Consider the following 25,980-nt stretch of genomic DNA (forward strand, 5'->3'; position numbering starts at 1 on the left):
ATCCAGACCAGCGCAAACAGCCGTGCCAGCACCAGCAGAGGACAGCACACCACAATACAGGGATGGGAGCGAGAGGAAAGGTTGGGAGTGGGAAGAAGGTGCCAGTGGCACCTAAAGCTGGTCAAACTGGGACCACAGCCCCACACATCTACCCTGTCAGACTCAAGTGGAACAAAATGAGTTCCAGCCTTTCCATACGTTTTTGAGTGGCTCAGAACATACAACATTTTGTTAAGTGCAACACCCAGCAGTGGCGAGAGAAAAAAAGGAAATGAGCACAACATTTCCCCAAATTTCAAAGTTTTGAAATGCTAAACCAGCAAATTTGAGAAAAGCTGGAAGCCTGTCAGTCATGCTTCTGTTGGTATTGTTTATCCTCTGCCAAGAAGCAGAGGATTAGAGGACTCTACAGCTCAGCATTTGGGAAGAATAAAGATATGGGGTCTGAGTCCATTATCATCTTGAAGCAGAGATGGTTCAGATGAAACACAGCAAATCCTTGTTTCTGTTATCTCTGGAAACCAATGCCCACTTCCCAGGATCAACTATGCTTTAAGAGCTGGTTCTAGCTAAGGACATCATCATAAACATTATAGCACAGTTCTCTGCTGCTTCAAACTCTCCCTCCTCCAAATAATTCTACCACAGATAGAAATTGGATCATGTGTCTCCAAAGAGTAGACCATACAACCTGCCTGGGAGAATCAATGAAGTAGCAAAACAAAAAAAAAAAAAAAAAGATGCATTTTCCTTACCTTCTGGGTAGCTGGGCTTTGCAAGAAAGCCTATTCACTTGAATTTGATTTCAGTATTCAGACCTGGATTAAGTGAATCAGTTAGTTCACCACTTATTTTGAAGACTAGTATTAATTTAATGGCAACAGAAAGTAAAAAATGCTCGTTAGCAAGGTTTTGACTGTATTTCACATTTCTCCACAGGGAAGAGAAACAAAAAAGACACCAGGATGTCAGTAAACCCTCCACTGGAGGGGTGTCGAGTCCCCCAGTGAGCGCTAGGCACCCACAAAAGAAGGGAAGGGAGCAGAGGAGCCTTTGGCCTCTTTTGCTTTTGCGGCAGCTGGCCCTGCGGGGCGGTGCGTGCTCCGTGGTCCTGCCGAGCACCAGGCTCCAGCCGGCCTTGCATGATGCCATCCTGCACCCAGCCCGGTACAGGGCACTGATGCAGTGCCACGTTGTGACCCTCTCCTGACAGGTGACCTAGGGCACAGGCGCCTGTGGAGCTAAGGGGATCACATGCGTCCTGGCTCTGGTACTGGCTGGTGTACTTAGTGCTCCCACGCGGGAGCACGCAAGACGTGGGAGCCCTTACACGCATCTGTGCAACCTCTGCCTGCCCTCAGTCAGCAGCACAGCTGCCTCCAACCCCACCACTGGCAGCTGTAGTTTCAAAGAACTTCCAGGGACATTGTCTAACGGTAAATCTTATTTTCTTTCCAAAAGAAAGGGCTCTAACTAGCTGAAACAGAAAAAAGTCTGTAAAATTACATTCGCTTAGATACTTGGTTCCTTCCATGATTATTAAGAAGCCCAGACCAAATTCGGATTTTGGTCTTCTACCTAAGACAACCTGGTGATGAGGATGCAGAACTGGGCTTGCAGTTCTTCACAGAAATATATGAGCCAATTTCAAAAACCTTTGTTTCCAGGCAGATGCACTGCCACAGACACACATATACTCTTCTGTGTAAAGTGGTAACCTAGACTAAAGAAGACCCATTGGGCAAATTTACACCTGACCTAAACTGACAGAGCCCTACGGACCTTAATAGGGCTCTGCCAGTGTACCCTAACAGAGAATATACATCACAGACTGTATCAGAAATATTGCTAGTTCACCCACAGCATTTGTATAGTTTGTATAAACTTCCCACAAAGTACCAAAACTTTAGCTGATGAAGATCTTATGTCAGTTTAATTGAATTTATGCTATCCAAATAAATTGTGTATATAAGTCACAACACAGTTTATTCTTATAAGCCTACAGAAATAATGGAAACACTTTACGAAGTGATACACAACATTTTAAAAGCACATTTCACTGACGCAGTGCATGAGGATTACAGCATTTTCACATCACCTCTGGTTTCAGAACACAGGACAGCATTACACAAAGCAGGAGCATCGAGTTTAAATATAGACCTACACTGGTGACAGGTATTTAGCAAAACTGGGCTAATAGTTTCTGTGCTCTCAATACGCTAAAGTATTTGTAAGTTCCCCTTGAAGTTTAGCAAACTGAACTGGATTCAGGAGCTAAAGCAGAATGTATATAATCAATAAAAAATATTTGAAAAGGTAAACACACTAGCTTCAGTCTAAGGCATAGTTGTTAACAACTGTCAGTTTTTCTAAACTTTAATTTTAATCCTTTCTCTCCCATACCAAAATAATAAAGTTTTTTACCTTCACTTTTGCTGTCATCCATTGCCATTACACGCTACAAAGGAAAAGGCCAGTGGCAAAGCTCTCCTGTAGCTTCTCAGCACGTGTCATTACAGAGTGGCTCACTATAGCTAGCACTAAGTCTCCATTTAACTGAAGTTAGTCCCATTTCATTGCCTAGGTTTAAAGGGATCATTGCAGCCTTAATGTATCCACTGCAGGTCTGTTGTGAGCTGGGTCTTTGGCTCGAGTGAATCTGAGCATCACAGTTCACACCAGCTGTGAATCTGGTCCTAGCAAACCAAAGAAAGTTTTTTTTGTGGGGTTATCATGAAGAAATGTTCAGAGACAACAGGAGATTACGGAGAACATAGGACACCCCAGCAGATTGTAATGCATAGAAACATGTTAATGTTTAAAATAATTTAGGACACTATCAAGAAGGGGGCCTGGCAAGGGCCAGATTCAGACTTCCTTACTCAGTTAAGTATCCTCTCCACATAGCCTTGCTGATTTTAACCAAACTGCTACAGGAATAGGGTACTGTGTAGTGTAAGCAATGAAGTCCGGCCACAAATGATCAATACAGACACTAGTCAGGGTGAAAAAAAAAGTCTTAGACCCACATGTGGGTTTCTTATTAATTTCTGTGTCCATGCTCTGGAATGGTACTCAGGTCAATGCATCATACAAAAGCCTCAAAAGAAAATTATTTTAGTATCCTCCCTAAAAGTCAGAAGGATGTAGGGAATTTTTTGGGTTTGTCTTCAATTCAGTGAAGTCATTGATTGTTTGTTACATTGAAAAGTTAGGTGGAAGACAGACGGGTCTTTGATGAAATATGTTTGTTCACACATGAACATGGACCAATGAAAAACTGCAAACGGACAGGCCATAGCCTGACAGAATGGCACGTTATGGATGCTAAATTAACCAGTAATCCGTAGTTCATTAAGCTATACCACCTCCAAAGAGGTCCCCATCTGAAGCTGAAGGCTGCAAGCCAAAACATTGCCAGGGAGTAGAGTTCTTCATCTTCTCCTTCCCTGCATGAGGGAGACGCATACCGGCAGTGGGCTCTGTCAGCCTGTTCCAGTTTCCCAGTCGCTGACCAGCCAGCTTGGTCGGGTGACTGCGCAAGAGCTGTAGGAGAGCAGAGTTACGAGACCCCTGTAGTTAGCAGAGCAGAAAGCCAAGCCCCGCAGTGGCCCCAGAGGCAGCAGTGATGCCAGGCAGCAAGGAGGAGAAGCGCTCTCCCGTCGCCTGCCCGGGCGGGAGCACTGCGGGGTGCCAGCTGCCAGTGCTGCTCTCAGAGCTCAGGAGCCCCTCACCTAAACACATATACGTTCTGCTGGTTGGCTGGTATGGCGGGAAAATGAACATTTGACCCAACGACTGGCGATCGCAGAGATTTTCAGTCAAACAGTACCTTTGGAATTGATGGCACAAAACTACCACTGGAAATACTGATACCTCTAGAAGTAATATGAATCAAATTAGGCCTTGAAATACTGAAATACACATTTATTTTAAAGTGTGCACTGATTTATAACTCTATACTCTTCACATTGTCCATGCAGAAGCAGTTGGAGCAGCGAGTTGGAGCAGTGGATGTGGCTCTGGGCATAGTGCTGCTGCTCACAAAAAATGCCATTTGACTTCAGTGGGAGCTGCAGTGAACAGTTTGCAATCCCTGGTCCCCATGAAGACTTTCCTCATCACCGTATGTTAAACCATCCAGCCCTGAAACAAAGAGGCTCTGTGTCCTTTTTTAAGCTGCTACATGGATGAATCCTTGTACAAGTTTATTCAACTTTTTTACTCAGGTAAAGCTTCTGCTGTCACAGCAGAAGCTTTATCTGTTGAACGTGTGAGTAAAACATGAGTTAAAAGTAAAGGAGATGGTAGAAAAGAGGGGGCTGCTTTCAAAATGTTTAATGTCTGAAGCAATTCCAGGTGTAGGAGATGAAGAAAACAGAATAAAACTATTTTATCAACAATATCTTTTCCCTGCACAATAAAAACTTTCTAAGGAACAGAACTCTTAGTGGCACCATTTCTTATTTCCTTGCACTGCCTCAGAAGACTTTAGTGTGTGGTACAAAGCAGAAGCAGCTGCATGGCTCCTAAGAGGAAGACATAAAGCTTTTGTTTTCTTGATCTACTGAGCACAACATGAACCCAGTGCTCCATTAGCCTTTGGTCAGGCAATTCACAAAATATTCCTGTCCAGCCCTGGTAACACTGACACATGAATCTCTGCCTCATGGCTTCAATACTCTCCAGGCTGGGTTCACCAGTCACCTGGAACCTGGAGCCCCTCTCTGAGTGACGGGCTCGGATCTTAAAATTAGTGGGTGACAAATGGAGGTAAGCAGAAGAGTCGCTGTTTTTGCGGATACATCTTCCATTCTTCTTGCACAGGACTTTGCTACAGAGTTTGGCTGCTGAGGTCACATTAATGACGTAATGTCCTAAGGGCCCGTCAATGTACCGTTTCACAGTTGAGCAGCTCTCCTGTAGATAATAGAAGACCATGACACATTTCTCAGTAGCTAGCATTATGTCCAAATTTATTGTATCTAAGAAGATGCTAGTACAAAACTATTCTTGGCTAAAGTAACCTGTTGAGATAAATCTTGTTGGATTTACATACTAGAGTAATCTATTGGGTTTAAGTGAGTTTACTTCCAGGGGTAAGATTAGCAAAATATTGACCTTTACTATATTGTCTATTTGTGTGCTTGGTAGAAACGTACACAGTATTAGACTAGGGAGGAGTCCTAGTAAACAGAAAGAGCATTTATATGCTAATCTGAGACTAACTAGTTCCTTAAGTAGAGATTTCTGGTAACTGCTGACCAGGAGCAGTGCATGGGACTAATAGGTTTTAAAGCACATATTAAGTCACCACTTTGGTCCTGATCTCTCCATCTCCTTCAGTTTCCAAGGAGCCACATCATTTTCAGAAACCAGCACAGAAGTTGCTGCAATTGTGGCTAGAAAGTTCCAGTTCAGGTTTCCCTCTTCCTCTGCCCCAGTCAGTGGTGCTTTGCCAGAGACTTCAGGAGGAGGAAAGCAGACTGCGTGAAAAGCTGAGTGGGCACCAAAGCCCAGCCCAGGTTTAGGAGCCAGGGCTAACCTGCCATGCTTCCCGTGAAACCCCAGTGCAGCCTCCTGCCTCCTCCGTCACTTCAAGAAGGATTATTTGTGAAAGCCTGAAGAACCTGGGAAGAGGAACTAAGCCTTTTCTTGTGGTAACATTAGTTTCCAGGTGTCATTTCAACACTAGTGAGCAGAGAAAATACCCCCCCTCCAGACTCCACTCCTCTGTGGATCTGTACAAACTGCCATAGGTACAAAGTAAAACAAGCTGTGCTTATATTTGCATGTTACTGCTTCAAAACATGTCATTCTTCTAACCTGGACTCATTATTCCGTGATGCTACAAATGACCTGCCCAAAGCAATGTGCTCTGAAGTAATGGGACTTCTCAGCCTAACGAAAGCATGGAACTAACGAGACCTGAAAGTAGTACTGAGCCATCGTCCTCAATCACTGGCTGATGACATTGATAAAGATAGATAGGTGTTATGGATGGTGTGGTGGCAGAGAAGAGGTATTGAGGTGGTTCCTAAATACTAATAAATGGATACGACCTACCTTTGAGCTGGCATATTGCATGCTGCCCCAGAGAACAACTCCAGCTGCTCCCAAAGCCGCACTTTCACCAATGGTATTGACTAGATCCGTCTGAAAAAGAGGGCCAAAACCAGACATCAGAAAACCAAAGATATAAAAATAAAAGTAAAAAAGCACTAGGATACGGGCATCACTTTTTTTCCCCCCCAGAGGAGACATCAGTCCTGTGGTATATTCTTCACAACAAAATTGCTATTTAGTTTAGAAAGCTCTTCTGTGTATCTCCAAAGGTTTGCATGGGTTGCATTCATGAGTGTGACTACTAAATGAAGGAATCATTATGGTTTATTCACAAGGGGTCCTCCAACCAAACTGGTAGAGTAAGAATTGAATGATCTATGTTATCTACCAGTCTTTGAATGATTACCATGCCTACGTAGGCACCATTTTTGGCAAGAGATGGTAAGTATGATCGCACATCATTGAATCACCCTTAGTGTCTAATTGCAGTTGATAGGCTTTAGGGAAGTGTCTAACTTGTGCTGCTTTAGCCATGCCAATACAGTTACAGAGCTGCTGCTCCTACCAGCGTGCATGCCATTATTCCAGGAAACATATCTTTGAAAAATGAGCCTCTCCCAGTGCTACATAATGCCAAATGGGAAAAAACCACACATATTTGCATACTGACTTAACCAGGTCTGCTCTTAGAGCTGCAGTCGAGTTGTAGCAGTAGCAGTAACACAGCTCTACCAGAGCACAGACTGTGTAGAACAGGAGTCACTGGTGCCTTGCCAACAACATTACAACATACCTTGCAAGTGTCTTAAAGCCGCTCCCTGAGACCGTGAATATTGTGTCAAGAGAAATGCAATTAAATCTTAGAAAATATGGAGGAAGGATGTTCTTCCACCCCCAAATTTCAAGGCATGATCAATTACATCTAAAATAAGTTCTATCTACAATAATTGATTAGAAAGTAATTCCTGATCAGTGTTTCTAACAACAGATATTACAATATTTCTCGATTTGATGAAGAAATAGCAAATTCCTTTAAAAAGTTAGTGATGGTCTTTGATACAGTCTTTTCACCTCTTTTTAGGAGAAAACAATCCAAAAGACCTGCCAAATTACCACAGTATGGTGGTGGCACCTTAGAAATGCAAAATGATAGAGTGGAAGAACCATGTTACTATTGTTAATTACTACTAAATAATTTATTTCACTCTGTAAGTAGGCCTGTTAATTTACCAATGCATAGTTAAGGAGTCCCCATTCCTGAAATGTTTATGTCCCAAGAGATATGAAAGAAGGCACAAATAAATGCCTTGGGAAAGGAAGAATCTGCTGAAGAGTTGAAGACAATTACAGAGAAGTCAGAGCGAGCAGTGACTTTGACCCTTAACTAAAGGTTGGAAAAAACAGTGCAGGAAAACCTGCAGAACCCTTAGTGTAGGGTTCAGAGTCACATAAAGTATAATTGGTCTTGCCTGAAGTTCGTGTTGCTGCTAATCATCCAAGCAGTCTTTTAGAGAATGTCATTAGTCTTAAAAGCGTATAGTCGTGTGCTAGTTTTATAAAAGGGTAGTGGTGTTGGCTACAGGTGTTACTTTCATGTGGGAAATGGTTGGGGTTTTTTTCCTATGGGAATTAATTTCTCAGTAAAAAAAAAAAAAGAAGTGTGTGAATTAAAGATCAAAATATCAAATGTTAAGAGAATGTGAAATACAGCCTGACCTCTTCGTAATGAGGGTTCCCAGACTTTCCTCATTTGCAAAGCATTTTATGAAGATTACCCAGATACAAAGACTGGTCTGCGATTCTACAGTAGCCACATGATGGTTGAGTGATTTAACACTAACACAGTCCAGATCTCATTAACAAATTAATGAAACCTTTTCAGACAGCCAAGATAAATAATCAATAGATATTTAGCATTGCTGGATGAACTAAGACCTGAGCAAACCTCAAAATAAAGATTTTGTAAGTAATGTGCTCTAGGAGTTAGGGTGCTTGGCCAGGAGTCAGTAAATCCAGTTTTTATGCCCTCACATTCTACATCTTTCTTTTGTTACTTTTAGAAATCGTTTAGATTCAGATCCACAAAGGGATTTCAGCACTTCATGTCTAATTCATATGGATATAAAATAATCAAAACCAAGAGCACGACCCTTACTGTTCATGTAGCCCTCTGGGTGTGTGAAGTCCAATGGCACTGATAATTTCACAGCTGAAGTTCCCGAGGCACATACGCTTCCAGTTTCCCACACACCTAGAATCACCACCTTGCCAATGCTGAGAAACTCAGAATTTTTCTTAGGCTAAGGCCAAAATCTGGCATTTGATTGGAAGGTATATTCCCCTAGGGATGCTTAAAGGACTCTTATAGTACCTGCACAGGTGTTGGATGCTGGTGAAAACAGCAGCTCACTGCAAAAAAAATTGTATGGGACTTCATTTAAACACTCTCCTTACATTTCCTCTTTTTGTATTCTTTAAAACAAATGTCAAGTGCTAAGACCTCCCCAGGAGGAAAGAAAATTAGAAAGTCATGGCCTGAATTTTTCTCTCTTCCCCCATGCTTAAAAGATATATCATCTCCAGCTAACCCTCCAGCGGGAGTTACTTTCACCGTGAGGTTACAGACAATGTTTAGAGGGGTACCATTTCTCTTTCTGATGCTATTTCACTTTGCACCGATTCAATGAAGGTTCAAAGGAGAGCAAGAGAAACAAATGGGAACCTGACTACAGATTATGATGAATTCAGCTTAATAATTAGGTAACTTGCCCACAAGGAGAGAAGTAAGGTTTTTGACTGTCATTTCTAGGCATAGTTATGTCTTTTACTGAAGGACTGACTCATGTTCACTCCTTCAAAGCCACCAGCACGTAAGGGCTCTTCCCTGGAAAACCTATGAACGGCAGATTGCACCCCCTCTTTGTTTTTGCTCTCTCATACACATGTTCTTTTTGGTCTGGTGATTCCCTCACTCTTTCCTGTTGCCTAACATAGGGTTCTGGATTCATCCTGAGCAGGCTGGGAAGAGAACTGAGCCAAGAGCTCCCGCGCCAGAGATGGGTGCTCTGACCACCAGATGGTCACACAGAGAGGGAGGCACCACCACCCCCTCCCCTGCCACAGGCAGGGTTAGAAAATAAAAGTTTCAGCCCCCATTTGGGTATTTTGAGAAAAGGAACGTGCTTCTCGAAACGGCTGAGGGCGGGAAATGGGGAGCAGAGAGAGGGAGGTGCCTCTGTGAAGCCCTGAGTGAGGCACACGAGCTCTGCCAGCGGCCTCAGACACACCAGTCCTGGTTTCGGGACTGAACCTAGCACCGCTCCTCACACAACACAGCTTGGCATCAGCGGGGGCTCACTGGCCATGTGAGTGTAACAAGTACCTCCTATGAAAATATGCAAGTTTAAAAAAATTTAGATATCATTTTAAATATGAGCATCTTGGCATTTGTCTAGGTGGGGAATCCTGTTTGAGATTGTATGAGACCCTCATCCTTCCATGTTAGAGGGCTGTCCTGAAGAGGCAACTTTACGGGTCAGCTGCCACTTAGGCGTCTCGTATTTCTCCAAGTGATAAACAAGTCAACAAAACCTCTTCCCTTCTGACAGTCATCCTCGTTCAAGCTTTTGGGGGCAGTGTGCAACAACCAAAGTTCCTCAAGATTATGCTGGTTTATCTCCAAGTGAACAGCTGATTTGGCGGGGAGGGAGAGGCTCTAGTTTCTATCAATGCTTCTCCACATTTTGATCAGCCAAGTCACAGCACTGGACACTAAAAAACTTAGGTGAGCTAAGCCATTTCAGTTTTGGTGCTTGAGAGGAAACAGGACAGTCAGTTCTAGTTGAGGAAAGAAAAATAACTACATCTGTAGTCTCTCCTTTAAATTTTGCACAGTCTTAGTCACAGACATGCTTTTTCTGTGTTCAGGAATGGTACTGCAAGCCTGGCATGGTTGCAGGGAATGGTCTCTGTACACATGCACACCTGGTCATCAGAGAAGACTATCTGTAGGTGAACGAGAGAATTTTTATCCATTATTCTTCATTTGTTAGTTGTCATCCTGCTTTATTAAAGACTTCAGCCATCTAGTCAGGAAGCACAGATGCTACTGTGTAACTTCCTTCTCCCACATGCTTAGTAGTGAATTGTCAAGGCAGATAGTTTCTAAATACCCTACAGATGGCAAACTGCTTATATGCATTTCTAGCAAATACAGAAACCTTTCATAATGATTGGGATCCCAATTCAGAATTTATAAATTGTTACCAAGAAAAAAAGCAGGATTAATTTGTCAGATACCTTATGCACAACTCACCTGATTGAAGGTGCAGTCAGGATGAAAAGTACAGCACACATAGCTACAGCATCCGTTTGGGACCTGGGTCTTTCATCTTTCTGAAGGTCTGCTAGACCTGTGTCTCTCCCTCAGTGACTCTGACTCACAACCATTCTTTCTATTTTCTTCCACTGTGATACTTACTGTATTTTTCATACTGTTTACAGAAGGGCTTACACACAAGGCTTGAATGTGTCAGCAGTTACTTCTGTTGGACCAGAATGTCACAGCTCTTGCACAGCTTGACAGAGCAGGACAACAGTTCTCCTGGCCCAGTCCCTGTCAGAGCTCAGGTATCTATTAGCCTGATATCCCGTTTTTTCTATGGCCATTTAGCCTGAATGTCATTGTACTACACTGGCTCCTTTCCTTGTCACATTGATGCACATTGTTGCTGGATCTCGGAGGTTTCATACCTTGTTTGTAGGTTTGCGAGCACCACTTAGGGACATGTCATGGGTCAAATGAGAAGCTCCAGTCTAGTTTAAAATCTGAGCACACAAAACCATATTTAAAATATCTTGCTGGCTTCAGGGCTATGAAGGAAAACAAGAACATTATTTTCCTGATCATTCCTATTTATAGTTTTCTTAAGCGCAACCCTGCAAGTTCCTGGCAGTCCCCAAGCTGTTCGCACAGACGATGTGTGTAGTCTAGAGGCACATCAAGCCCTGTCCCCATGGCTGCCTGCAGAGCTGGGTACTGTCCTACTAGCAAATATGTAGTGGAGCATAACCCAAAGATGCTTCTCTGGCTATGCAGGGATCTTCCCTGGCTGCAGAGTTGTAAAGTGATTTTTAAAGCATCCAAGAGTAAATGGCTACATGCAATTGAAAAACAGGCCAGTGAGTTAAAGAGTATAACTTAAGAGGAACGTCACTCCAAATTACCACTGTACTGTTCAGAAAATAGCTTAAGGTAAAACAGTAACTTTATACTACCACGGATTTTGAACTCGTGCATAACTGGTAACAGCATGTTAGTTTTCATAGCTTTCAGTAACATTCGTGGTATTTTTGTACCCATCGAGGGACTAATTTATATTATAAAAATGTATTATTACAGCCTGCGTTTGAAGAATGCTTATCTGTTTCACAGCCTGAGTTCTTCAGTGAAGGTGTTCTGGGCAAAATCCTACCTGTACCAACCCCAGTGGCTCCTTGCCTTCTGTGGGACCCAGCCTTGCCTATTTGCCCACGATTTCTGAGTCAGCTAGGACCCGCAGTTTCCACATCACACAGAAAACAGCTCCAGAGAGTCGCTGGTTGCTAAAAATGAGGCAGACCAAATTCGTGATTGCTTCTATGTACCATTTGCTTCCTGGGGGCAGCCTGGAACACTTCTCAGGCTGTCGGGGCTGCACCGCGCCTCCCCAGCTCCAGCGCCGGGCTGAAGGCACACGCAGCCTGTGGTTTCCTGGACTGACCCTTGCCTCTTCCCTTGCCCTTCTCTCCCTTTCGCTGTTCTGGTTTGAGTCAAGAACTTGCCTCTGGCAGCAGCAGAAGCCAGCTCTCATGCAGCTCTCCGTAAACCAAAGGGAGGGAGCACCCCCAGACACCCTTAGCCCTATAGGGGTTGTTTCCATAAGTTCCCTGCCCCAGATTTCCTCCCCTCTCATGGAATTGATAGCAATCAAAGCAAAACTTCCGGCACTTGGGACAACTACTAGAGAAATGAATAACCATCTGTGCCTCTCTGTTATGTGCATAAACGAAGTCAGAGTCACAATCGCCATTACATTTCCAGAAAGTCAGGGATTTGTAAGCATATATTTTTACCATTAATGTTGTGGCCACTATATATTTATTGCACTTGATCATTGGTTGAAGGAACACTGCATGACTCAAAAACTTGGTTTCTTTATTAAAAGACTCCACAATGTTAGCACTAAATGTTGGATCGTGAAGATATTTGAACGTGTAGTACCTCTGGAAAGCGAGATGGCCAATGCTCATCGCTGCAGGCTTTAGGAACTCCAGGCCAGACTAGTTTACTTGACTGGTTTATTTCTATACTGAATGAATTTACATTCGGATAAGGAAACAAAAAAGCCCTGAGGCTCCTTTCTCATGAAAGTTTATCTTTCCATTACACTAATTAGTTTTAAACTTCACAAAAACTTGTCAAGTTCATTTCACAAGCTGTCCTGAAGAATTAAAATATCAGAATGAATTACTTCCTTAAGGAAATGATTTCTTTGTGCTTTCTTTCTAAATTACCCTCATTAAAAATATACAATGTTATCCTACAGAAGTAAACCAAAGCACTGCAATATTAACTCTTGAAAGGTGTAGAGTTTTGTACTGTGACTACAGTACTTCCTTTTAGAGGGGCTGCCTTAAATACGAAAAACAAATGCATAAGTGCTTTTATACAAGGAAAACTTTTAGAAAGTATTTTTTCTAAGAGGCTGTTTCTAATCTCTAAATTTCAAAAGAAGTCTGTCTGCTTACCTCTGTTAAAACATGAAAAGTATAGGCATAAAATGGTCTGGAGTAAACAAACACAGGCAAAACGTAGTCTTTTCTAGCAATTGAGGCAACACGTATTGCCTCCTTAACCCGATAGTGAACAAATCTTAGTGCGTTTGGACTTGACTTCAGTATATAATCCAGGTATATGGAAGGGTAGAGAGCAGTGCTTTCCTTCCACAGCCAAAGCAGGAGGTCATTGCGGGAAGACTCAATGGCTGGGCACTTCCCCGTGTATGTTTGGGGGTGTTCTTTGTAATCATAATTGTAGCAGTCTGGGTAAAGATAGTAACCCCACAAACCATTTGGTCTCATATGCTCAGCCAGAAGGATGGTATTGTTCATAAAACTCTTGCCAGCATTTTCGAATTCCTCTTTAGCCACTTTCCTAATTTTGTCCTCCGACCACTGAGGATGGCGTCTCCTAACCATCTCAAGAGACTTATTTCTATAAATGCTTTTATTGCCCCAGTTCCTATCCCACTGGGGCCTCCAGTTTTCCCAGTCAATGACTGCAAGTCCCTGAAATTTCTTCATGGGTATGCAGTAGTCAATGTCAGACTTTGCCTTATTAAGGTGTTTGATAAGACTTTCGTTCTGGGGCACCCCTCCATTGACAGGATCTCCGTTATCTGAGTAGTAGGGATAGTATCCCAAATGAGTGTGATAGAAGATTGTCACATTGGATCCACTCAAAGTCTCATTGGTGTTGGATGCAATATCAAAAACACTGAGATCCAGGTCCACCTTGTACCGCAGCCTGCACTGCTCGGTCGGTGCATTCCAAACCACCACGAAAGGCTTGTGCAGAACCAGAGGGGCCCGTGCCGGCTTCGGCAGCTGAGCATCAACCATAGTAAGCAGCACCGTCACTGCTAACCCTTTGACCATTTGAACATCCATGGCATGTTTTTTTCTGGGAAATTGTTATGATGTGTCCTTGAAAACAAAACGAGAGAAGACATGTTAGAAGGGCAGTAGCCGCCCTGGAGCCAGGTAGGATGACAAAGGGATGTCTTTTGGTTTGCTTTGCTTTTGTTAACATTATACCCAGCGCAAACAGAGGACAGTGCAAAACTGAGATCTTGTAAAAATTAAGTCTAATTTCAAATGCTTTGAAAGACTTTTTGATAGACTTTGCTGTCCAGAAGTGTGTTCTAATGCTTAGCTTTTTTTCGCTTTCCTTCTCACCCAGACACCTCCCACAGTTGATTCAGACCTTTAACACTTATTTGCTCCCTGATGTCTGCAATAGATGAGTTAATAAAAGAATAACTAAAAACAACAGTATAAAAAAAGAATGTGCTGCTCATTTGAAATTTCAGCTTCCAAGTGAGTTCTGCTACGGTCCGTCTGACTTGCCTAGAACATCATCACAGTGGGGCTAAGGCCTGCTTTATTATCTGTATATGCTAATGGTTACAATAAGGAAAGGTAATTTAAACAAAAGGCAGACACTTCTACCTCACACAAATTAAGCAAGAGAACTCAGAAATGCTGCAATTTTCAGCATATCTGAAAAAAAGTGTATTGTTATCTACTCCTGAATTTAATTTTCATTTTCTAAATGAGTAGATGCAAGAGTGATAATCAATCTGCAGGCTAGCAGGGTGATACTACTAATGACTTAGTGGTTTAAGATACTTAATGTACAGAAAGCAAATAAAATATCAATGTGTTAAAGAAAATAAATCATTTTAAGTGGATCTGAACTAGCTGGAAAAGCACACTGTACCCTTGAAAAAGGGACCTGGTCTGCAGAAGCAGGGGCTTGTTAGCATTAATTTTTCCTTTCAGGGTCTGCTGTTTTCCCTGACAGTCACGCTGGCTTGGGGACTACTAGTACTCTGGGAGCTGCCAGAGCTGCAGGGCTGCTGGCACCCTGGGCACCCACACCCCCACTTTGCACCCCGTGGGGCAGTTTTTCCCCCACTGCCCACAGCCGGCTGCTCCAGAATCTGCCCCTGCTCCTCCCTCTTTCCCAAGAAGCACAGCTCAACTTTGTCCTGGGTTTGTTATTCAGGTCTCTTTGCTGGGGAATACAGTACCTATTATTGGTGCTGAAGAGCAAATACTACATGGTGGGGTCCAGCTGATACATCAGCTTGCATTCAGAGATCATAAAAATTGTTTGCTCTTATGAACGTTACTGCATCTATAGTGTGACATGGTTTATGCTTTCTGTTGTTATCTTCTATCATTCACCTGTCAAGTTTCTTTATTTTAGTCGCATGTTAAAGCACTGCAATCATTGTCTGCATTGCAGGTTCAATTCATGCACTAGCCATGTGAATTTGAAATGTCCTGAAACTGGATATTTCCCTATTTTACATCCATTTTTAATGATTTCTTTCCTTGCCTGTAAAGTCAGACACAAGTTATCCTTTTGTAATTAGCCTATCTTCACTTGTCCGTGGTATTTTCTCACTCAGGTAACACCAGTTAATCACTTAACTCCTTTCCTAGACAAGGACAGCTCTTCACAGCTTCCCATCCGTTAGCTCACAGCTGGGATCCCTAGGTTTCTTGCTTTCCAGACCAGTATAGTCAACACACCACTCTAAATACTAGATTTTGTAGTACTCCTTGGATATTACCTTTTAAACTGTAATGGGATGCCAAATCTACAGGAAGGCTGCAGGTACCCCTATCCAAACCTGCCAGGGCACTTACTAAAGAAAAAAACTTTTCCACTCTTTGAAAATTTGTTGGCTCTCATAAGTGATATAATCCAGGATTTCTCCCCATCGTTTGTCCTTCCTTGCCATTCTTCCGTCTTCTGGGTTTGATGTTTCTTTTCCTACCTGCCACTGCTCTCCTGATCTTCTGCCTTTCTCTTAGGACTCTATTTTGTCTTTTTATCTCCTACGGAACAGCCCTTTTCTCCTCTATCCCCAGTCTCTTGTTTTTCTGTCCTCACTTCCAGAAAAGCATTGAGTCACCCCCCCACCAGTGGTCTGGTACAGGAGCACGTTCCCAAGAGGTGGAAGAAGGCAATTTGCATTCAGCAATGGCTAGGGGCAGTGAGTGAAGAGCAGGACTGCAAGAAGCCACAACGCAGGACTCCCCAGGAGCAAGCCCTCATTAGCAAGCTAGAGATTTATGCTCCTGTTGTTTCCTCACCCACTCTCTGGCAGCTTGCTTTGCATGCCTAAATATAGATTTAGCACCCAAGTTTTAAAACTTTGCTCACAGTCCTTTAGATCCTATTAAGGATAACATCCTTGAGTGAAATGGGCCATTGCTACAGGCCATCAAGCTGGTACTAAGTACAAGTGTGCCTGTTGGAAGAGGATGCCAGGTTATTTTCACTCCACTGATCTGCTGGAAGGAAGTATAATGCTTGCAACTGGCATCTTTTTCTCTGTTCTCCTGCAGAGTCTTGCATAATCATCTAAGTAATGTCATAGGCTGGGGAAAAAAATAAAAGCCAAAAAAAAAATGCCTTTCCCTTCCTGTTTTATACAAACTGATGAATGCATCACAGTACTTTGCACTCCTTCTTTGATGCAGCAAACTGACTCAGTACATTTGTAAGTACTTTTTCATGATTTGGACTGGATTGCTTTGCAGTACATGAGAGCAAGCCCATAATATAAACAAAGATTTTTCTCAAAAAGTGATAGCTCAGATGAAATGGGAAGAGCACCAGGAGAGAAATAAAAGACCTTTAGTGAATTTCTGTGTAAGAAAAGATCTCAGAAAAGATCCTAGCTGCCTATTCCCACAATCCAAATACTGATATTGTTCAGCTTTGTGTTATTATGTACATATAATTAGATCATTTTGTCAGGTATTAATGACTAATACAGTACAGTTCTTGTCTACATCTGACAGCCCTAGGCATTACAACATTGCGGATAATACCTCATAACAGAGATAGGCCAGGAAATAGTAGTGCAGGGTAATTTTAAGTTATATTTTTAGTTCCTGGCCAATTCTTGTCACTGTCCCTGACAAGGCTTTAAATCACAGAATCACAGAATGGCTGAGGTTGGCAGGGACCTCTGGAGATCATCTGGTCCAACCCCCTGCTCAAGCAGGATCACCTACAGCCAGTCGCTCAGGACCATGTACAAAACACCACAAGTCACAAGGTGAAAATGTTTGTCTTGGGACATGTTGAATAATTCTCAACGGTCTTTTGACTGGATTGACCAAATCTTCATTGAAGTTGTGAAGAAGCCTGGAGACCTTGCTCAACTGTAGACATGCAGATGTCTGCATCTGCAAGCTGAAACCCACAAAAAAAGGGCAAGAATCTGTCTAATCCTGTTGAAGCTGTTTAGAAGTTAGGGGTCTGGTCAAGGACAGTCATTCAGGGTCCTCCAGTGAATACTGGACACCTCCCAAAGCTACTATAAATTCCTTATTTAAAGCTATATGGAATTAGTCACCCAGCTATCTCCCTTAACCTAGGAAAGGAGGTGATAAGTGCCTAGACAACATGCCTACCTTTTAGACGGCTAAAGCACTTCATTGCAAAGCATCTCACTTTTCATGCTACTTTCTATTACATACAGGAGACATTCCCAGATACACAATTCCTTAAAGGGGAGGCAATTCCAAAAAATTGTGCTCTGAAAATGTTCCAATCCAGTTGCATTAATCTGCAATTAATTCTGATGTTATTTCCACGTGGGAATTTAATTACAGATGCTTACTTTTTCTTTAAAAAGCCATCTGAAGCCAAGTGAAACAAGTTTTCAAAGAAACAGGTAAGTCTATAGTTCTGAAAGAGGGGAAAATAAATTATCTGTTGCTTCGCAAATGCACGAAAGAACCTCTAAACAAGAACAAAACATCTTTTATTACAATTTCCAATGCTGTATCTTTGCACTATGGCCTTTTTAGTCTCATGCATGGGCACTAATTGGACTGCTTCGATCCCTGTTTTTTAATGAGCACAGACACTAACAATTCCTCCAAGAAGCTCATTATGAATCTTGATTCAAATTCTCCCATTTTTCTGATTCAATGACATATTATCATGGTTAATTTAACTTCCCAAAGATGCACATAGCTTTCTGAGGCACTACAGTGTTTTCAGAGCAGAATCTGTTCTCAGTGTTTCTGCTCTATATTCTAAAAACAAAAATGAATTCTTCATAAGTGAAAGAAGTGGGGCCTGATCACAAATCCATTGAAGTTCATGAGATATTTTGTATTGTATTCAGGAAACTCTGGATCATGGTCTCACTGCACAAAATAACATGTAATTTTCTATTTGCATCAGTTTTTGTTATGCTGTATAGGACGAAGCAGGTTACGGCTGGATTTCAATATATCCTTTAATAAGTGTGGTGAAATTCACCATTTCTTGAATAGAAAAAGCGAGTTAATTTCTGCATATTCCTTTCATTATTTTTTTAAAAAGAAACAAGAAAACCTTTGCTTTTCCCAAGCAAATGCTGTTAACTTAGTCCAACCCTTATTTGAATCATGTTTATTGGTCAGAATTCCACTATACTGCCATTTCCAAATAGTTGATAATAGCTGAACTAGACATCTTAGTTGCACACTTTGATTCCAAAATAAACAGCATAAAATTAGCAACTTCATAATAGCCAGCAAATGCATCCTCTCATTTTATACTCATCTGTATGCTGACTTTTCAAGGAAGTGCAATCCATACATTTAGCTATAATACCATTCTATGTTTTCAACTTCTGCTGACTTTAATTGTTCTTGACACCCAAGGTTTATAATCTCTTCTGGATGAACAGCTCAATTGTATGGACATATTCACTGTTCAGATTTATCTGGCAGGAGTGGGACATTTTAAGTGTTTTGACTACCTATGCAGTTTAATGTCAATGGGCAACAAGGTAAGAAGAATCATTCTTCAATCAAATAAACATTTAATAAAACTTAAAAATGTTTCATTGTATACTTTGATTAACAGTTGATGTTCTGGAGACTTCATTTCATTATCATTCTTTACCTGTCAGATGAGAAACTTACAGGATATCTATGTCATTTTTGTACTCATTTTGAAGAAATCGGTGTAATTTCTCCAGGGCTATAATGGCAAAGTATGACATAAGGGGAAAGAGATTTTAAGCAGAAGTTGCAGTGAAGCAGAGAGAGTATGTAGATTTAGACCTAATTTCAAGTAGGATTTTAAAAGATGGTTTAGCTGACATTTCAATCTTTCTGAAATATCATAAAGATGATCTTAAAAACTAAATCACATTACAATTGTAACACCTGGAAGCCTGCATCCTATGACTAAGTTGGGCTTATCTCACTCCTTCAGTTCAGACAGGGGAGGGAAAACTACACTCACAGTTTCAAGACTGTTGAAATGTATGCAATGTCATGTGCAGAAGGAAAGTAAGAACTCACAGATGTGTGGTTTTACCTGTGAAGTATGAGTTAGGCTGCACATCTTTCACTGAACTCCATAATTATTTCAGAGTTCAGAAACACACTTTGAAAAAAAAAAAAAAATCTGGAGTTCCTACAGTAACAGCCACTTCAGATTCCCTCATTAACCAGTAGCTGATTAACATAATTTAACATCCAGAATAGGAAAGAGGTACAGTCATATCATAGAAGAAAGGTGATTTTTCCAACACAACAGTCATGCTTTGTGGCCTAAACTAGATTGACAACCCTTTACCAAGCTTGCTTTCAGCCTGTCATATGCACTATTGACTCCTGTCTTGCAACTGCTTAATGTAGCACCATACTTTCTTTCACTGTAGACACACATTGATTTTAACTCATATCTGTAGGGAAGCATTTTGCTTGGAAAATAAATTAAATATGATGGCACTTAAAAAGGAAATTAATGGATCCAGGAAACTGTATTGTTTGCATTCCACTGAGGAATGTGCAAAATTGGCAGCTAAAAGAAATGTCCTTTTTTGAATGTAGGCTGACCACATTTGGGGTAGAAATTATTATTGTGGCTAAGAAATACAGACATTTCAGCTGTATTTAAACATTTTTTCCACTATACAATCCCATGTAAAAGTACCTTGCAAATAACTTGAAAAATCTTGTGCATTGATACATTATTCTCTATGAGGTGTGATTTATATGCACACAATATGCATTTACAAGATAACGCGTGTTTATCTACACATGTATGTATATTTTTCTGTCTTCTTAGGAAATAAGGGAAAGACCAAATCTGTCCATCCTGTCTCTGTCTTGCTCCCTCTCTGCTGTTATTCTTCTGTTTCAAAATTATGTAAAAAGTCTTGCTTTTCCTGGTTTTGTTGAAAATGGCTTGCATTAGATAAGTTGGTAAGATGGACACAGACTGCCTATCTATCCTGAATCCTTCTATGGTCCAAAAGTGTAAAACTGCATGAGAGAGAGATTAAGTATTCACTGTATCCTCACCATGACCAGTTTTCAGTCTCTGGACTCATGTCTTCCTAATTCTCCTAGCTATATTTCTCAGACTAGATTCTAAGTTAAAAAGTGAACAGAAGAAGAATAACACTAAAATGTTAGCAGTCTTCCTTACAGATCAATAAAAGTACAAAAACGAACACACGATTGACTTTTTGCTTTGCAATTCATATTACAGTTCACTTCCAATAGGTGAACAGAGATACCAGGTTGCAAGGCGCAATGCGAAAGTTGCATTTTTGTGTAAAATATGTGAAAAGAAATTCGAAGAGCAAGGAAATGGGGATTCAGGCCTATGCTATCACTGCTGACATTTTTGTAAACTGTGGATTATTAATTTTAAAGCAAATGGAACATGCCAGAGGACATTCTTGGGTGTGTATCACAGTTTTACAGAAAGTCATATTTGGACCAGTGATCTGCTTAGGCATTTCCTGTTTAGCTTTATTGTTTCTGTTATGTGCGGCTCGTGGCATGCCTCAAATTGAGAGAAAAGACTACAAGGAAGCATGGGAATGAAAGAGAAAAGAATTGGTATTGAAAAGATATTCTTCCCACGGAATCCCTAATTCTTCTCTTCTATTAAAAATAACCATTCTAGTACTTCATGTTCCTGGTTTATCCTAGTCTACCTGTAAGGTCTTTGTCAGATAGTCATTAGAGGCCAGACTCTTACATCTTTACGCGCATTGTTTCTTATGCCATCATCGCATTAGTACCGACAAGACTGAGGGCAACTCAGCACGATAAATGGTGATGGCGTTTCACCCCACCCTTGGCTGTAGGACTGGTTTCATAGAAGTTAAAATCATTCCTTAAACTGCTTTCACCCCGGTGTAAACCTCCGTAAAGCCAGGAGACTTGTAACGTTTCATTTCCAGTTTGACTTTTCATTTCCAGCCTGACAGAGATTTTAGTTGCGTTTAAAAGCGAGAAACGACGGCGCAGGTTGGTGAAGGGCGGAAGGATCGGGCTCTCCCAGCTCCCCGGTCCCAGCGCCAAACCCTGCAGCCAGCTGCATTCATTCTGCTAGGCTTCGCCGTCAAAAGCGCTCTTTTGTCCATGCAGTTAAGGCTTGGGCTCTGGTCGCTTCCAGATCTCACAGGCACAGATAAAGACACCTGCATCTGTGTGTTGCCACCAAAGCACCACTCGTTAAATATTTGACCTTTCCCCTTCCACGTGTGCAGTTTAGGCACCCCAAACATCTACTGGTCCGACGCTCCGGTGCTGCAGCGACTCTGTAAATTGTCCCAAATGCTTTCACATCCCATTTTTGGAGCCTGCATCCTCTTTTTGTTTTTTTTTTTTGGATCTGGCCGTTCAAGGCTGGGTACAGCCCGCTCAGTCACCAACGGGTGTGCTGGGGTCAGCTCGTCCTTGCTCCCTGCTCACACACAAGCACGGAGACTGCGGCGATGGATGGCCGGGGATCTCCTTCCCTCCCGGCTCTTCTCCCCATCACTGCCCCACTGCCTCTAACACAGGCACCTCAAACTGTTTCTCAGATGTTAATTCTGAACTTCCTGCTGGAGACAAAAACATTCCCTATGGGGATACTGAAATTTTTCAGTGATTTACTAGCAAATCAATGACAGAGGGAAAATTAAGATACAGGTCATGGTTCCCAGTACTGTTTCAGTTAAAAGACCGTCCTGTCATTTTAAATCACTGCAGATTATCGATGACACTTTGAATACCACGGAAAGATAAAGTAATATGGTTCAAATCTGTTCGTGCAATAGAGGGAGATTAAATATATATATGTGCCACAAACAATTTTTCAATTGCTGAAGGATTGAGTAAAAGAAGTATTTTTTGAGTGGATGAAACTATATAAAATCTAGAGTATTATACCATTTTACGTATCTAATAAATCAATTTAGAGTGCATCTAATATATGAAGCACTGATCTAACTTTTTTATGAAAAAGCTTGATGCATTGTTATTTTCAATTCCATTCCATCTGCTTCTATTGCACTGTAAACTGGAGACAAACATATTTTAGAAAAAATATTCTCAATATTTAAAGCTGTAAAGTCTATGTTAAAAGTATAACCTTTTATATGCCATTTTAATATTTATTTCTTCCCCATATGCAAAGAATAAAGGGAAAAAAAATAATTGTATTTTTTTGCCTTCTTGAGGAGCCATACTGATTGTCAGAGGTGTTAAAGCCTTAATTCCCTGAATAATTAAGACTAATGTCCTCAGCAGTGTTTAGTACACTGTTCTTCTGGCTCTGGCCCTTGATGGGTGAAAATAAAAGTGCCTACCAACACTATTCTGAAAATAAGTTCTCACTCACTGTTTTATAGATTTTCCTTTTAAATTATTACTAAATACTTTTAACTTTAATACATGAACATTAATTGGCACTAACAGAATACATCCTACCTCTGGCATGTAATTTTAATAGCTTATAGGAATGTATGAATGGGTAATACTGTACAATAAATAATACATGAGTTTACATTGTTGCGAAGCATTTAAAATAGTTTAGCTTCTTTCACACCATCTGCTTAATTCACATATTCATTTTCTGAAAGGTTTATTGTTATTAGAGGCACTTACAAAAGAGAAAATTAAGTCAAATTGATAACACAGAGAATTCCTACAATCAGGCCTTGGCTTATTCTCGAGAAAATGCTGTAAGCTAAATTAACTTTAGCTCTCACAAAGATAAATTCTGTTTTCAGATGGTGTAATTCAAGAAAATTCAATTGAAATTAATTGAGGGGTGTAAATCTGGAAATATTCCAGTTGGATTAATGGAGTTATTAAGCATTTATAATCTCGTAAGAGGAAAAATTTGTCCTTTAGTCAGCTAAAAAACCCTAATATGTTGGCAAATGCTTAAAATGGTTGTGTATTTCCACTGTAAATCTCTGCTTGCAATAAATAATTCCTATTCTCTGGATAACACAAAAGGAAATACTACACTTTGCTGAACAGAAACTCAGGACAATTTGGAAAATATGCGTAAAGCATTTGAGGTGAAATTAACTTCAGACTTTATTTGCATGCCAATACACAGCTTGTCTGGGGTCTACATTGTCTCAAATAAATGAATGAAAAGTATCTCTAGCTCTACAAATGCCCAGCCCAATATATTAACATAAATCATTACTAAACAGAACTCATTGTCAAACAACTAACTGCAATCCTCTTCTGGGCTCCTTTTGAGATTATTTTAAAATACACTGTTTGTAGGTGATGGGCTGCCTTACTGTGAGTCATCTTGAAACAATTACCCTGAATGTTTTGCTTCTAATGAACGAAGTATTTTTTTTTATTTTGCATATAGGATTAAATACATGACCAACATATGATTAGCTGCTTTCTAGGTGTGTGGTGTTGCATGCATAGCCCAGTGCATTTAAGTATTAAATTGATTAATCAAATTCTGAAATACCTTTAAAGTCAAAGCATTACTCTTGTTTTTCAAACATTAATTTTATTCATGGACAGCATTTCAAGATCAGTTTTCTAATTTAAAATTGCTGTTACACATTGGACTGTAAAGCACCAAATAGCTATTTGACAGGAAAAAAAAGAAATAAAATATAGTCCAGAATTGACATGCTATAGAAAATAATACAGAAAGCCTTCCTAACTGGTAGTCTATAAGCAGAAGTGAAAACTTTGTCTTTACTGATTATTAATTGAGTAAATAACATGACACTTACCTCTATAAAATCAGTGAACAGCAGAAAACTTTGGTGGAACAATTTACAACAGCTGATGTGTTTGTCCTGGGAATGTGCTCTTCCTAATGAGTGGGCTTTTAACTAATGAGAAACTGAGGGCATCTGAAGATAAGGGCAGAATTTTACCTAAACACTCATCATGTCATTGCAAAATATGTAAGTAAATTCATTAAAAAGTTAGCCTTATTACTTGTAAGCAGCCTGGCTCTTGCTATAATGATTTTGTATCGCCTACATTTATGGCCTGATAAGGGAATGACTGCACTGGTGTTTGAGAAGAATTAAGTTGTGTTTTGAGAGTTACACGCTCTGGACTCAGCAGCGACAGGCATTAACAGCGGGGACAGCTCAGTCACTGCGGCGCAGGGAGAAGCAGGGTTGCTTGCGAAACCAAGCAAACAGAATAGTTCAGGAAGAGCTGTTTTAAAGAACAGGCTGGATGGCCGGGCCCAAGGAGAGGTGGTGAATGGAGTTAAATCCATTTGGTGTCTGGTCACAAGTGGTGTTCTCCAGGGCTCAGTATTGGGGCCAGTTCTGTTTAAGCTCTTTATCAATGATCTGGACGAGGGGATCGAGTGCACCCTCAGCAAGTTTGCAGATGACACCAAGTTGTGCGGGAGTGTTGATGTGCTTGAGTGTAGGAAGGCTCTACTGAGGGATCTGGATGGACAGGCTGGATCGATGGGCCAAGGCCAATTGTATGAGGTCCAACAAGGCTCAGCGCTGGGTCCTGCACTTGGGTCACAACAACCCCATGCAGCGCTACAGGCTTGGGGAAGAGTGGCTGGAAAGCTGCCCGGCAGAAAAGGACCTGGGGGTGTTGGCTGACAGCCGGCTGAATATGAGCCAGCAGTGTGCCCAGGTGGCCAAGAAGGCCAACGGCATCCTGGCCTGTATCAGAAATAGTGTGGCCAGCAGGAGCAGGGAGGTGATTGTTGCCCTGTACTCGGCACTGGTGAGGCCGCACCTCGAGTGCTGTGTTCAGTTTTGGGCCCCTCACTACAAGACAGACATTGGGGTGCTGGAGCGTGTCCAGGGAAGGGCAACCAAGTTGGCAGAGGGTCTAGAGAGCAAGTCCTATGAGGAGCGGCTGAGGGAACCGGGGCTGTTTAGCCTGGAGAAAAGGAGGCTGAGGGGAGACCTTAGCGCTCTCTACAACTACCTGAAAGGAGGTTGTAGCGAGATGGGTGTCGGTCTCTTCTCCCAAGTAACAAGTGATAGGATAAGAAGAAACATCCTCAAGTTGCACCAGGGGAAGTTTAGATCGGATATTAGGAAAAATTTCTTGACAAAAAGTGTTGCCAAGCAGTGGAACAGGCTGCCCAGGGAAGTGGTTGAGTCACCATCCCTGGAGGTATTTAAAAGACGTGTAGATGTGGCACTTATGCACATGGTTTAGTGGTGGGTTTGGTAGCGTTATGTTAACAGTTGGACTTGGTGATCTTAAGGGTCTTTTCCAAACTAAGTGATTCTATGATTCTATGATTTGGGCATAAACCTCCCTAAAACTTAACCCAAAGTTCTCAGTCTTTGCTATTCCCTGAACATGACACCTGCAAGCGGACCCCAGCGACCACTGGTTCCTGATCCTGGTGGCTGAGCACCATGGGATGGCGTGAGTGACCGAGGCAGGGCAGGAGGGACCAGCAATATCACAGCACCCTCGTGTGCTCCTCAAAGAGGCTTTTAAAATGATTCAGCAGGACAACAGCTTAAACAGCTACACCTTACCTCAACGACCAGTCAAAAAAACACCAGATATACAGGGATGGATAGAAGGAGTCCCTACATACAGAAGTATGATGGTCAAGGACATTTGTGTATCGTAACAGTGCAGACAAGGTCAGAAACGTCCACATCCCCGTGTGGGAACTGCCAAGTGTAAAAGAAGGAAACCCTGGGTTTCCTCATCTTGTCAAGCATGACCATTGCCATTGAAGCATTACATTTGAAATAAATACAGGAAACAAGTACAGAGAATTATTGGAACAACTACAGACATTTTTGTTGCTGTTGTTGCCACATTTGT

General features: G+C 41.5%; 1 protein-coding gene across 1 annotated transcript; it reads right to left on the bottom strand.

Moving 5' to 3' along the window:
* Positions 1 to 1,900: 1,900 nt before the first annotated feature.
* Positions 1,901 to 24,316, bottom strand: LOC115341420 (hyaluronidase-1-like). Its single transcript, XM_030014384.1, has 4 exons — positions 23,931 to 24,316; positions 12,856 to 13,812; positions 6,067 to 6,156; positions 1,901 to 4,920 (listed from the first exon to the last, which is right to left on the bottom strand). The coding sequence occupies exons 2-4, from the start codon at positions 13,774 to 13,776 to the stop codon at positions 4,492 to 4,494; spliced, it is 1,440 nt and encodes a 479-aa protein (XP_029870244.1). The 5' UTR covers positions 13,777 to 13,812; positions 23,931 to 24,316; the 3' UTR covers positions 1,901 to 4,491.
* Positions 24,317 to 25,980: the final 1,664 nt, after the last annotated feature.

Source organism: Aquila chrysaetos, chromosome 5 (genome assembly GCF_900496995.4).
Source record: "Aquila chrysaetos chrysaetos chromosome 5, bAquChr1.4, whole genome shotgun sequence".
Taxonomy (NCBI): domain Eukaryota; kingdom Metazoa; phylum Chordata; class Aves; order Accipitriformes; family Accipitridae; genus Aquila; species Aquila chrysaetos.

Excerpts from the sequence above, each read along its gene's own strand:
- LOC115341420 (XM_030014384.1), bottom strand. The coding sequence starts at position 13,776 with ATGGATGTTCAAATGGTCAAAGGGTTAGCAGTGACGGTGCTGCTTACT. Across the intron at positions 6,157-12,855 it reads CTTTTCATGTTTTAACAGAG|ACGGATCTAGTCAATACCAT; the intron begins GTAAGCAGACAG and ends CCTCTTTTTCAG. Across the intron at positions 4,921-6,066 it reads TGCAATATGCCAGCTCAAAG|GAGAGCTGCTCAACTGTGAA; the intron begins GTAGGTCGTATC and ends TATTATCTACAG.